Here is a 14487-nt window from a genome sequence, read left to right as displayed (position 1 = left end):
AGTGCTCTGTAGATGTTGATTTAATAAATGAATGCACTGATAGGTCCGTGAGGATCTTTCGCTGAGGGCAACTTGAACTTATCTTCAGCGTCCTTTGACATAACTGTATGTCCCACTTGATGGGCCAGTGTTTTTAACTGCTTGTTGACCCCTGTGCACATGAAGCTGTTTCTCTTGCTTTCTAACCTTCGCTTATGTGCCCCCATCCTGCAGTTCTTTTCCAAACACTTCCTTTTACCTGATCCTGACTCCACCTATAATCATCCTTTCTGAAAGCCTTTCTTGACGCCTCACATCTTGCCCCTGGTCCCTCCTCTGCTCCAATTGCTCCCAGAGTTTATATCTCAGTTAACACTCTGTGATTGTCAGTTTACAGTTTTTCTCAAAGACTGTGAAGCCTTTAAAGGCAGGAAGTAGGTCTTTATTTTTATCTCCACAAGACCTAGTCAGATCTGGCACCAAACATGTAGTTATAAAGGTCTATTGGCAAACACGTGGTCTCTGCCCTCAGAAATTTAGTTATAATTATTTGTGTAAATCCAACTCACCCAGACTATAAGCTTTCTGAGTGTTGAGTGGCTGTTCCTTTTGAATCCACTCAGTCCAGTGCAGGCCCCACACAAGGAAAGAATGAATTTAGTGTGGCAGGGAAACCCGACCATGCACGTACACTGCTGGTTATTTACTCAACAGCTTCCATCTTTGCTTCCAGAAGTCTGAATTCTTCCGCTCCAGGGAATGAATCAGGATTTTGTTAACCCAATCACAGTAATCTCACTCCCTTTTGCCAATGATTGGTCAGGTGTGGACATACCCCTGATTTGCTCAGCGAGTTTACAGGAGGTCTGCTGGGTCCTTATGGGAAAGCTTTTCCTCTCAGATAAGAGATACAGAATTGCAAAATAACTTTTTTTTCCTCTCTCTTTATGCTTTGGTTACTGTTGGGTTAAGGATATATACCTGGACATGTGGTAGTCATTTTGCAATTGTGAGGCAATAAGCACAGGTATGAAAAACCCATGTGCTGAGGAGGGCAGGAGGAGAAAGATGAAATTGACATTGGTGAGCCATTGAATCAACCCTGGAAGGACTGACTTCTGGACTACTTAATAAATAACAAATGCCATGGTGCCTTAAGCTGCCATTTAGATCCCCCCCCCCAGTTACTTGGAGGTGGATATATTCTAAATGGTACACCAGACAAGTACACCTGTGTCAAGCTGTATTTTCCAAAAATGACCAAACCAATAATTTCCAGTCCTCTACCCTCTTCCAGAACCTGGCCACTCCCACAACCAGAGATAGAGTCTATTTTAGCTCTCTTTGAAATTGCACAGAACTTTGGGGTCCCCTCAACAGTGGAAATAACATTATCTACCTTCCAAGACTATGGCATTAAAAGGCACTAAAGCTTCCTCCCAGCTCACCCTCACAAATATCCTTCAGCACCTAGCCTTTATCCTGAGACTAAAAAACCAAACAAACCAAAATGATAAGTCCCCTCTACCCTCAGTGCTAAGTGAGCTCCCAGCCAACAGCTGGCACCAACTTGTCAGACATGTGAATGAGGCATTTTGGATAAGAACACATCCAGGGGCGCCTGGGTGGTTCAATCGTTAAGCGTCTGCCTTCAGCTTGGGTCATGATCCCAGGGTCCTGGGATCGAGAGAGCCACATCGGGCTCCCTGCTCAGTGGGAAGACTGCTTCTCCCCTTTCCCCTGCTCATGTTCCCTCTCTAGCTGTTTTTCTGTCAAATAAAGAAAATCTTTAAAAACAAACAAAAAAGAATATATCCAAATGGTGACTGACCCTGACTGACACCATGGAAAAAGAGATGAACCTTACCTGCGGAACCATGCTCAAATTGTAAATTTATGGGGAGAGAGAGAGAGAGAGAAATACTGTTGTTTTATGCCACTAAGTTCTAGGAATGGTTTCTTACACAGCAACTGATAAATGATAATCCCTTCCCACAATGCTTCCCATAAATGCAGGGCCGATAAAAGCAGAACTGAAAGAATTTAGGGGAGGGAGATACTGGGGAGTAGGGGCATAGTGAAAGTCTTCTGGGAGGTGACTTTTTTAAAAACAATTTTATTGAGAAATAATTCACTAGCATATAATCCACCCACTTAAAGTTATGTACAGTTCAGTGGTTTTTATTATGTTCAGAGTTATATAATCATCACCACAATTTTAGAATATTGTCATTATCAAAATGAAACCCCACATCTTTTAGTCATCATACCCAATTCTCCTACTCCATCTCCCCCATCCCCAAGCCCAAGCCCAAAGCAACCACTAATCTACCTTCTGATAAATTTGCCTGTTTTGGACTTTTCATGTAAATGGAATCATATGATACACAATCCTCTGTGATTGGCCTCTCACACACAGCAGTGTTTTCCCGTGTCATCCATGGTGTACCATGTATCAGAACTTCATTCCTTTTTATTGCTGAGTAATATTCCATTGTATACATTTTGGGTGTATTTATACATAAATACATTACATGTAATGTATTTATACATTTGTCAGCTGATGGACATTTGGGTTCTATTTTTTGGACAGGAAGTAACTTTTTTTTTTTAAGGAAGTAACTTTTTGATATTTATTAAGATTTCATCTCTCTGAGTTAACCATCTCACCAAAGACGTATTTAATATGTATGCAGCTTTAATGGGGGAAGGAATAGATATTACAGCTGTAGTCTCCTGAATGAGGTAATATGCACAGACATGATTATTGGACATTCATTTTTTGTTTGTTTAAACATTTCTTTTCAGGGTTAATTGGTAGTTTCTTTTAAATAATATCTCTGCCTTAGTTGGTTGAGAGACACTGGTGAGTAAAGTGTTAGAATGAGGACAATCTTACATTTCATTGAACTGAGCCAGGCACAGCCAATACTTTTTATATGCTGATTCCAAATAATGAACCAATTGGTCTTGGGGAAAGAAATACAGACAGCATCATAATTTGTCAATTTCCAGTTCTGGATGCTTTTCAGTTCAGGTGTATCAGTCATGACTTTATCTGAAAACACACTCCGAGTAAGATGGCTTATGGAAGGGATTTGAAATAAGAAGTTAATTCAGGGAATTGGTTTCAGAGGTGACAGAAGAGCCAAGAACACTGAGGGATCCCAAAGGCCAGCAGCAGCAGGAATACTATGCCCAGGACTTGAATATAAAAAGGAAATGGTGATGATGTGGCTTGGAGTGTTGGGGTTGGGGAGCCAATGGCCAAGAAAGAATGCTTGATACATCTTTGTTAAAGCACGGAGATAGGACCCAGGGGTAGAAAGAGCTGCACTGGGGTTATGAGGAGTGACTAGTTAAAGATTTTTTTTGAAGATTTTATTTATTTGACAGAGAGATCACAAGTAGGCAGAGAGGCAGGCAGGGAGCGAGGAAGGGAAGCAGGCTCCCCGCTGAGAAGAGAGCCCAATGTGGGGCTCAATCCCAGAACCCTGGGATCATGACCTAAGCTGAAGGCAGAGGCTTAACCTACTGAGCCACCCAGGTGCCCCTAATTAAAGATTTTCTATCTTACGGAGAGTGATGTTAGGGTTCCAGGAAACTGAGTTTATAGGTTTCTGGAAATTGTTTTTCTCTCTCTTTTTAAGACTTTATGTATTTATTTGACAGAGAGAGAGAGAGGAGAAAGGGAACACAAGCAGGGGGAGAGAGAGGGAGAAGCAGGCTTCCCGCTGGGCAGGCAGCCCAATGGGATCATGACCTGAGCTGAAGGCAACACTTAACAACTGAGCCACCCATGCACCCCAGAAATTGCTTTTTTCTTATAAACCATTGACAGGTGCAAACTGAAGGAGACTGTGTCTTGTATCCTGCATGACTGTGATCTCCATCAGTTAACCATTTTTCTTCCTTTCCTTTGTTTTAGGGCAGCCGGGATGCCTGAGGAATGTCACACATAACCCACAGGGTGAGGGGTGGGGGTGGGGGTGAGTTGTGGAGTGTTAGCTTGTGCTTTGCCCTCAGTTTGCCTCTGCTCTTTCAGAAGCTGCAGCAGAGTAGGAGCTGGAGCCAAGTCAGGATGCTCTAGGAGGAGCTGAAGACAAAATTACTGTTAGATACTTGATCAGAAGCAAAGAAGAGAGAGAAAGACTGGCTTCTCTCTTAGTTTTCTGTTTTTGGTCTCCTGACAATGAACCCAGCCAGAAGTCAGCTGACCTGGGAACTTGAGAAGTGAGCTTACAGGACTGGTCTTTTCCCCTAGGACTTCTTAGATATGACATCAAAAGTATGAGTCATAAAAGAAAAAAGTGGATAAACTGTACTTAAAAATTAAAGTTTCTGTTCTTTAAAAATGAGGCTGTTTAGAGAATGAAAATACAAGCTCCAGAAAATGTTTGTAAATCACATATCTGATAAAGAACATGCCTCCAGAATATTTTAAAAAAACACTAAAAACTCAATAATAAGAGAAAGCAATTTTAAGAAGGACAAAAGACTTGGAAAATACACAGATGACAAGTACTTGAAAAGATGCTCAACATCATTAGTCATTAGAGAAATACCAATTAGAAACACAGTGAGGGGGGCGCCTGGGTGGCTCAGCGGGTTAAGCATCTGTCTTCAGCTCAGGTTGTGATGGAGCCCCCCACTAGGCTTCGTGCTTATCAGGGAGTCTGCTTCTCCCTTTCCCTCTGCCCCTCCCCACTCCTGCTTGTGCCCTCTCCCTCTCAAATAAATAAGTAAAATCTTAAAACAAAACAAAATGAAACAGTGAGATACCCCTACACACCTATTAGATTGGCTAAAATTGCAATGATCGATCATACCAAGTATAGATGATATAGAGATACTGAAATTCCCATACACTGTTGGTGGAAATATAGAATAGTATAATCACCTTGAAAAACAGTTTCTTAAAACAAACTGAGGGTTGCTGGGGGTGGGGTAGGGAGAGGGTGGTGGGGTTATGGACACTGGGGAGGGTATGTGCTATGGTGAGTGCTGTGAAGTGTGTAAACCTGGTGATTCACAGACCTGTAACCCTGGGGCTAATAATACATTATATGTTAATAAAAAAAATTAAAAACTAATTTAAAAAAAGAAAAAAAGTTTAATACATTAACCCAGATATTTCTCACCTGTTTGTTTACTCAAGAGAAATGAAATATATGTCCATACAAGCATCTACATAAATGATTTTCAGTTTTATTTGTAATAACCAAAAACTGGAAAATGATTACTTTGAGACCATTAGGCTTTGGGGTGGTTTTTTACATAGTGATAGTTAACTAGTACATTGAACTAACTTGCAATCTTTTTGCATCTTTACATTGCCTATATTGAATGTGACTCTGGCCACAGCTCCTACCTCATCTCCTGCCTTTCCTTCTTCATTCTGCTCCAAACATGCCAACTTCTGGCTGCTCTTCCAACACAAGCCTTTGCCTTTGCCCTTGCTGTTCCCTCTGCCTTAAATACTCTTTTAAAAAATATTAGTGTGGGGGCACCTGGGTGGCTCAGTGGGCTAAAGCCTCTGCCTTTGGCTCAGGTCATGATCTCAGGGTCCTGGGATTGAGTCCCGCATTGGGCTCTCTGCTCCGCAGGGTGTCTGCTTCCTCTTCTCTCTCTGCCTGCCTCTATGCCTGTCAAATAAGTAGATAAAATCTTATATATATATATATATATATAATATATATATAATATAAAATATAAAATATATAATATATATATATTAGTGTGACTTAGTCTCTCATTTCAGGCACATATTGTTTCTTTATCTATTTGGTTTTGTTGTTTTATTGCCTTTCCCCCTTGAATGGAAGATCCATGAGGGAAGAAACTTTATTTTCCTCACTGCCTTGCAGGTAGTGCTGTGCTTGGCCCAGAGCAGATACTAGATATGTATTTGCTGAATGAATGAATGAATGAATGACTGTTCTGGCCTTCTCAGAGTTCTCCTGATCCTACCAGCCTTGGTTAGGTTCTCATATTATAGTTTTATGTAATTTATCACCACATTAATTACCTGCCTAGCAACTGTATCTTATACACTGTAAACTGCAAAAAAGCTAGAACTCATCTATGTCTTGAGTACTGTAACCTAGCCAAAGCCGACTACAGTGACAGGCATATGGAGCTCAGTAAGCATGGAATGAATTATGAGTACCCTGCTCATTGGTTCTCTCTTTTTTTAAGATTTTATTTATTATTTTTTAAGGTTTTATTTATTTATTTGACAGAGAGAGAGATCATAAGTAGGCAGAGAGGCAGGCAGAGAGAGAGGGGGAAGCAGGCTCCCCACCAAGCAGAGAGTCCGATGTGGGCCTCGATCCCAGGACCCTGAGATCATGACCTGAGCCGAAGGCAGAGGCCTAACCCACTGAGCCACCCAGGCACCAGGATTTTATTTTAGAGTGAGAGAAAGAGAAAGTGTGTGCACACATGGGGAGAGGTGCAGAGGGAAAGGGAGAAAGAATCTCAAGCAGACTCCCCACTGGGCACAGAGCCGGATACAGGATCTCACAAACCTGAGATCATGACCCCAGTCAAAAATCACAAGTCAGGGGTGCCTGGGTGGCTCAGTGGGTTGAGGACTCTGCCTTCGGCTCGGGTCATGGTCCCAGAGTCCTGGGATCGAGCCCCGCATCAGGCTCTCTGCTCGGCGGGGAGCCTGCTTCCTCCTCTCTCTCTCTCTGCCTGCCTCTCTGCCTACTTGTGATCTCCGTCTGTCAAATAAATAAATAAAATCTTTAAAAAAAAAAATCACAAGTCAGATGCTCAACGGACTGAGCCACCCGGGTGCCCCACTGGTTCTTTCTCTTAAGCTATAATCATATTATGGTTCAGGCTGAGGTTTTTTACTTATATATTTTTAAAAATTTTTATTTATTTATTTGAGAGAGAGAACAAGAATGAGTTGGGGGGAGAGGCAGAGGGAGAGGGAGAAGCAGAATCCCTGCTGACCAGGGAGCCAGATTTGGGACTCAATCCCATAATCCTAGGATTATGGCCTGAGCCAAAGTCAGACACTTAACCCATTGAGCCACCCAAGCACCCGAGGTTTGTTGTTTAAATGTTATATTAAATATAATTTAAAATTCAGTTTGTCAGTTATATTACCCACATTTAAAGTGCTCAACAGCTACATGTGTCTACTGGCACTGGTTTTGGACAGCATATAAATAGAACATTTCCACCATCCCAGAAATTTCTATGGGGCAGTGCTGGACTGGAAATTCTGTTTAAAGAGAGGGCAATCCTGGGGCACCTGGGTGGCTCAGTGGGTTAAAGCCCCTGCCTTCAGCTCGGGTCCTGGTCACGGGACCACCTGGAATTGAGCCCCGCATCGGGCTTTCTGCTCAGTGGGGAGCCTGCTTCCTTCTCTCTCTGCCTGTCTTTCTGCCTACTTGTGATCTCTGTCAAATAAATAAATAAAATCTTTAAAAAAAAAAAAAAAAGAGAGAGGGCAATCCTGATGTCAGCCTACCTTTTGGAAAAATCCCAGAAAGGGGATAAAGGAGGGATGTTTGACACTATGTACTGGTAAACTGACATTTATTTTTAAAAAAGGTTTTCTGAGTACCTACTCATTTATAGGCATGCGTGTGTGGGCAGTGGGGCCTAAACATGAGGTCAAACGAAGAGTATGCTTTAGGAGAAGTACAGGAAAAGTACCAGGGGATTTCAGAGGATAGAGGACTGACTTTTTGCAATAGGGACCTGTGAAGGCTTCCTGAACTTTGTACAAACTTTTTATCTTTACTACCTCAGGGCTCCTACTACCATTTTTACAGATTTCTAGTAGGACAAAGTAGCAAATAAAACATGGATTCTGTGGAGGCCAGCCCGTCTTGGGTTAAAAAACTTTTCTCTCACTAGCTGTGTTTATGAGTCTCAGCTTCCTCACCAGTAAAATGTGGATAGTAACTTCTACTTCATAGGGTTGTTTGAGGATTAAGAGAAAGCATAGGATTGTGCCTGCCACATATATTCTCTGCAAATGTGGTCCACCCCTGTAAGGGGAATGGATCCGTTATCCCTATTTTACCATATGGGGTGCCATACCTGGGTGGCCCTGAAAGGCGGCTGCTTAGCTGTTAACTTCATGGATGGCATACCTTTGGGAAAAGCAGGACAATTAAAAACTGAAGTTTTCTCATGGAACCTACCCCACGGGTAAACTGGGTGGAATATGCTTTTCTCAACACTCATTGATGGTGGGGGCAAATGAAGGTTTACAGACCGCCATAGCTGGAACTGAAGCTCTTAGGGGAGAGGGAGACCGACTCCCACGCCCAAACAGAGGGTATAAATCAGAGGTTGTCCGGTTTGGTGGTGCAGGCTGTGGGCAGAGTGATCTGTATCTAAATCTCCAAATCTCTATTCTTAGCTATGTGATCTTCACCTCTCTGGCCTTATAAAAGGAGAGTAATAATAGTACTTACCTTTTAGGGTTATTAGGAGTATTAAATGAATTAGTTCTAGTAAAGCACTGAGCATCAAATAATACATAAAATTGGGGATAACGTTACAGGCTTCCTAAAAGGATTAAACGAGACTACAGGTAAGTAAGCACAGGGCAAGCGCTTAATCACGATTAGCTATCTTTATGCCGGGCAGCCGACTCAAAGGTGAGAAGCCCTTAAGAAAAGCGGGTGAGCAATATACAGCCTGATGCTCTGAGACATCCGAGGGCGGTTCGGCCTCCTTCTGGAACAAGAATCCAACCGGCACGGAGCGGTAGGAACCCACGAATACCTCCAGGAGTCCCCGGGGCAATGCTTCCCAGAAATCGCCGAGAACCTGGCCGCTTCCCAAGAAGCCTCAGTATCTCGGTCCGAGGAACAAGGGCCGGGCAGCAGGGGAGACGGGCCGGGAGCACCGCGCTGCACCGAAACCGCGCTGCGGACGGACCAGAGCCGGACGGAGGGCGTTCTCCTTTCTGCCTTTTGAGGCCGCGCCCCGCGCGCCACGTGACTCAGGCTCCGCCTCACGTGGTCCAGATCCTCGCAGCCCCGCCCTGCTCGCGCGCTGCGCGCCGCTTCCGGTGGGGGCGGAAAGCGGAAGTGTGGGAGGGTCTGCGGGGCGGGCTCGGGGAGGTCCTGGGGGAGGATGGAGCAGTGAGCGGGTCTGGGCGGCTGCCGGCAGCGCCATGGAGACCGTACAGCTGAGGAACCCGCCGCGCCGGTGAGGGGCCGCTGGCTGAGAGGCAGGGGGTGGGGAGAGGGAAAGGCGGGAACTGGCGGAGGAGAGGCACCGGGTGAGCCCCCGGAGGGATGGACCTGCGGGGCCAAGCGATCCTGGCACCTGCTGAGTGGGGGACTCTCCGCCAGGAGGGTGTCCGGCAGAGGGGAGCACGCGCCCAGGGGCATAAACGTGGGACTGGTTGGGGAGAGCACTTGCTGTGGGGGGGATATCCTGGCGGAAGGGGGCATTGCTGAAGGGAGCAGCTGCTGAGGGACGTGGGGACAAGTTAGGGAGAGCACCTGCTGATGGCGGGGGCGCCTGGGGGGGAGGCCATGCTAGGATCGATTCATTGAGGTGGGGGGATGCTGGAGCAGGATGAGAACCCAGAGGGGTCTAAGATATGGGTGAGGAACAAGCAGAGGAAGACTGGGTGGACTTTCTGAGGGATGGGGTCCCACTTGAGGGGTGCAATGGGGAAGATCTGTCGAGGGCAAAAGCTTCACACCTAAGGGTGAAGGTGTGCGGAGAAAGGTTGAAGGTCCGACAAGGGAGGGCTTCGTGCAGGATAGCATTTAGGAAAATTTTCCGGGTAGTGTCCCCACTCTTGGATGAGGATGACATCTTTCATTCCTGATGCCCCCTGCTTTCCTACTTTTTCTTACGTCCTCCTCAGTTTTTCAAACCTGACATTGGGAGGTGGGTAAGGAGATAAGAGGATATTTTCAAGAAGGGCAAATTGAGGCCCAGAAGAGTTGAGACACAGTCCTGTGTATTTCCTTCTTTGCTGTAGGTCTCGGTCATGACCTGACCAGTCTGGGCCCTTTTCGGGCCTCTATTGTTTTGTATCAGCTCCAGATCCTGCTGCTACCTGGAATTGTTTTTAAGTCAAGATCAGGGAGGTGGCTGATCCTAGAAAGTCTGAACTCTGGTGTTGGTTTGAGTTAGATCATTGATTTGCGCTGTGGACACCAGGGTCTTGTGTCGCTCTTCCACATCTGGAGAAAAAATAGCAGAGATCAACTGAGTCCAGCTTCTCTGGGGTGCCAGTGTAATTAGCTTCTATTTCACAGAGACCTCTGACTTCCTGCAGCAGAATGAGCACTAAAGTAGGAAGTGTTCAGTGTGTGGGAGTGTGGGGCAAAGGAGAGGTGAAGGGAAGGGATTGGCAGCCTGGGCTGCACACTTGGGGTATGTTTGAAGTACACAAACATGGCAGAAGGCAAATAGCTGTTTGGGATGGACTCATAATTCACCCTAGTGTAGTGTGCTGAGAGGAAATGATAATGATTCTTACACATATGGCACTTTCTGGGTGCCTGGAACCATTCTCAGTGCTTTCCCTGTCTCCTGGTGAACCACATGTAAATGACCTATAAAAATGGTAATTTCGTGTGATTCAGCTTATTATGACTCTTTCGATCCTCACAACAATCTTATGATAAGAGGTGGTTATCTCTATAGCTCTATTTTACGGGTGATAAAACTGAGGCACAAAGAGTTTCAAGTGATTTGCGGGAAGTTCCACAGTCAGTAAGTGGCAGAGCTGGGAGTTTAAACCAGGCGGTCTGGTCCAAAGTCCATGCTTTTAACTGTTTCCTCTGATGCCCTCTGGAAGCACCCGGGTTTCACAGGGACTGTGAATGTTAGCAGGTATTTGCTTACAGCACCATAATGATCCAGTTATAAATGTACACTGGTTATATTTCTTCCTGAATTATATTTGTTTTTTCTCTGAGGCCTTGGTTTAATTGAAAAGGGGATTAGGAATCTGAGTTTTGTTTCTACCTTTGCCATGTGTTCTATAATCTTGGCCAAAAGCGTAAACCTTTTTGCTTTTTTGACACACTCATTCCTGCACCTTTTGGATTTTAAGAACTTTATTGAGGGTGCAAGAGAAGAGTGTTGCAGGGCTGAATTTTTGAAAGACTGGTGCTTTCCTGCTCATCATAACTAGTGAAGTACCTAATCTGCATCAGATTAACTTTGTTACTTGCATTTATTAGGACTTTCATGTCAGTTTCAAAAACGGTGATTTTAACAACAGAGATGTATTTTCTTCTAGTTTTCTAGAGGCTAGAAGTCTAAGATCAGGGTATCAGCAGGATTGTTTCTTTGAGGCCTCTCTCCTTGACTTGTAGATGGCTCTCTCCTTCCTCTGTCTTCACATGGTCTTCCCTCTGTACCTGTCTGTCCTTATCTTCTATAAGGACACCAGTCATATTGACTTAGGACTCACCTCTATGACCTTATTTTACCTTAATTACCTCTTTAAAGGCACTATCTCCAAATAAAGTCACATTCTGAGGTCCTGGGGCTTAGGACTTCAACATAGGAATTTGGGGAGAGGCAAGATATTCATTTTATTATCATTAAAAAAGTCATCAATTTATTTTATATGTTTGTTGTAACCATACCAAATTCTGAATGGAAAGAGGGGTAGGTATACATAAATAAAATGAGATAAAACAAGAGTTCTGAGATGGGAGAAAGAGGCTTGAGAATTAGCCAAATCTATGAGTAACTGCTTCATAAATACCCTCATTTGTGTTTGGAGAGATAAACTTGTCTTTTCAGAGATGCAGTTGGCATGTGTTTCCAGCAAGGGGTGACAATCTCAATGCAAGAAATGCTCTTTGCGTTCATGAGCTTGACATTTGTGTGTGACTGAGTGATTCAGGTTGATGGCTTATGTAGGTGATTATGATTTTTAAAAGTGAGCTGGCGTTAGATGATAGTAGTGTGCTGGAGGATGTAGAGGGCATTTCTGGAATGCTTGGTTGTCCATGTGGCCGTCTGACTTAGGAGAGGAGCATCTGCTGGTGTTGGGTCCAAGGAGGCTGTGTTGGCCAGGCCTCTTCTTTTATGAACAAGCAATGAAACTACCTAAGGCCTGGGGGAAGTCCCAGCTGAGAGCTGAATCATCAGTGGGCCTGTTCTGTGCTTCTTCCATGAAGACTTACGGTATAAAGTATCACTGAGAGTCCCTTAGTAGAGGATTTTCCGTAGGAATCTTATTTGTTGAGAATCTGGTAATCCTTTTTAGGGTGGAATTCTATTCTTTTGGAAGCTCACAAGGATTGCTGATAAAAGTTTAGGATTCCCATCATTACATTCGTTAATCCATATAGGAAATGTTTATTGATCCCCTCTGGGTTATCAGGCAGCAGAGAGAGAAAGATCTGTTAAGCCTGGATCAAAAGCAAACAAAAAACTGGGGCACCTGGGTGGCTAAGTCAGTTGAACGTCTGCCTTTGGCTCTCTCAAATAAATAAATAAATAAATAATCTCAACACACACACACACACACACACACACACACACACGCCAAGTAGATTGTTGGAGAGAAGTCTCTGAGCAGGTACACAATTTGTCAGAGGATTATCAGGGACTCGCAGCTGTTTCTCTCATGCCAGGCGCAGTTTCCTTTGTTATGTTGTGGTCTCAGGGTAGTTGAAATAGTGAGTTTTGCTTTTTGTAAACCACAAAGTCGACACTTCAAAGGAACACATTTGATCTTCCTTTATATAAGCTGTTTGATTATACTTGAGAAATGAGGTATTGTCCATTGTTTATACAGTTATGAATTCAGCACTTCACAAAAACCCACCCCCCCACCCCAGTTCGTACGATTTTCTTTCTAACGTCTGAGTTCATAGACATTTCATTTCTGAAGTTTAAGAGGAGTTTCACTTCACCCCTTTTTGTTTTGAAGCTAGTTTTTATGATGTCACTGGAATTTAATTTTTAGGACCTTTTGAGTTTCAAAGGTCACTGCGGTCATTTTGTTAATTTTCAAGTTGTCGCAATTATTGACTTGGAGCATTTCTCCATTTCTTTAGTGTGTAGTCTTTGACATTTACAAAATTATGTGAGATTGTCTTTTAGAGATCCGTGTTCATGGGTGGATACACTCGATGTGTTCTCAAGTTTCTTTCTGTCTTTTCTTATGATTTGACTATTTGCTCCAGGAAGGGGTGTGTGTGTATGCAATTCAAGTCTTCTCCATGTAATTCCGGTCTTCTCTTGTAAAAATTGGTATTGTCCAGCTAGTTTAAACCTTTTCTCTACAAATAAGTCTTCAGTGTTACTACTTCCATAATTTCACCATTTCCTGAGCTCTCTTTTTTTGTTGTTCTTTGTAGTTTCAGGAAACTATTGTGTAGAAGATACACACACACACACAAATATTCTTTGGCAAGCTTCTTCCTTAAGCCCATTAATAATTTTTAGACATTTCAGTTTTAATAAAATATTGTTAATTTATAACCTCCATGTTTGTTATTTACTACATCTAGCATAATCAAAAAAATCTGAATTATCAGGAAATCATAAGCGGCCATGTATCTTTGATTTTGGGGACTTTTTGGAGGTACACAGCTGCTCACGGAAGAGTCTCTCTGAGTCTGTTTGAAATTCCTAGCTGCATAGTTATTTTTCACTTTTGATCATGTATAAGTGTATACCTTCTACTTTCTGTTTCTGTGATACCTATAGAATCCCTGTGTTTTGGCTGAATTACCAAAATCTTGCTAAAGGAGAACAAGAGTCTCTATATCTTCCTTGGCCTCCAGTCTGAGACCATGATTTAATTTATAGTTAACCTTACATTAAACATCTCTTCTGAAAAGATAGTTATGCCATTTTAATTCGCGAAATCTCAAGCTTTACATGGTTTTTAAAGGTTCTATCAAAGCTTAAATCCACTCTGTAGCATTTCAGCCAAATGATGATTCATTTTCTGTTTAAGTTCTCCAGTGATGGGGAACTAGGGACTTCTTAAGGCAGTCTAAACCATTTCAGAGCAACTTTTGTAGTTAGAAATTTTTTTTTCTTTTTTAAATTTTATTTGAGAGAGAGAGAGAGTGCATATGAGAGCATAAGCAGGGGGAGGGACAGAGGGAGAGGTAGAAGCAGACTCCTGGCTGAGCAGGGAGCCCAGTGCTGGGGAGGGAGGGGCTCAATCCCAGAACTCGGGGATCATGACCTGAGCCAAAGGTAGGCACTTAACTGACTGAGCCACCCAGGTAGCTTGGAAAATTTCTTAGACCTGTTGAACTGAAGTCTGACTCTTGGTAGTTCTCTATCCTCTGGTCCTGATTATGCTCACCAGAGGGACCCAGGACACATGTAATACTGCCACAGACAGCCCTTAAGTCTCAGGTTGGGGTGCCTGGGTGGTTCAGTCAGAAATATGTGCAACTCTTGATATCAGAGTCATGAGTTCAAGCTTCTACAATGGGTGTAGAGATTACTTAATAAAAAACAAACAAACAAATAAATAAAAATACTTAAATAAATTAATAATAAATAAATAATGCT

At 43.3% G+C, this 14487-nt stretch overlaps 1 protein-coding gene across 1 annotated transcript in view; it reads left to right on the top strand.

Moving 5' to 3' along the window:
• Positions 1–9044: 9044 nt before the first annotated feature.
• The window catches only part of STK4 (serine/threonine kinase 4), a 90144-nt gene continuing 84701 nt past the window's right edge, over positions 9045–14487 (top strand). The window contains exon 1 of the mRNA XM_032838636.1: positions 9045–9168. Within this exon, the coding sequence (XP_032694527.1) occupies positions 9134–9168 (35 nt within the window). The 5' untranslated portion in view covers positions 9045–9133. The remainder of the gene's footprint in view (positions 9169–14487) is intronic.

The sequence above is a fragment of the Lontra canadensis genome, unplaced genomic scaffold, assembly GCF_010015895.1.
Source record: "Lontra canadensis isolate GAN:19392208 unplaced genomic scaffold, GSC_riverotter_1.0 scaffold105, whole genome shotgun sequence".
In the NCBI taxonomy this organism is placed as follows: Eukaryota; Metazoa; Chordata; class Mammalia; order Carnivora; family Mustelidae; genus Lontra; species Lontra canadensis.
The sequence above is the reverse complement of the archived record's forward strand: the minus strand, read 5'-3'. Positions and strand labels throughout refer to the sequence as shown.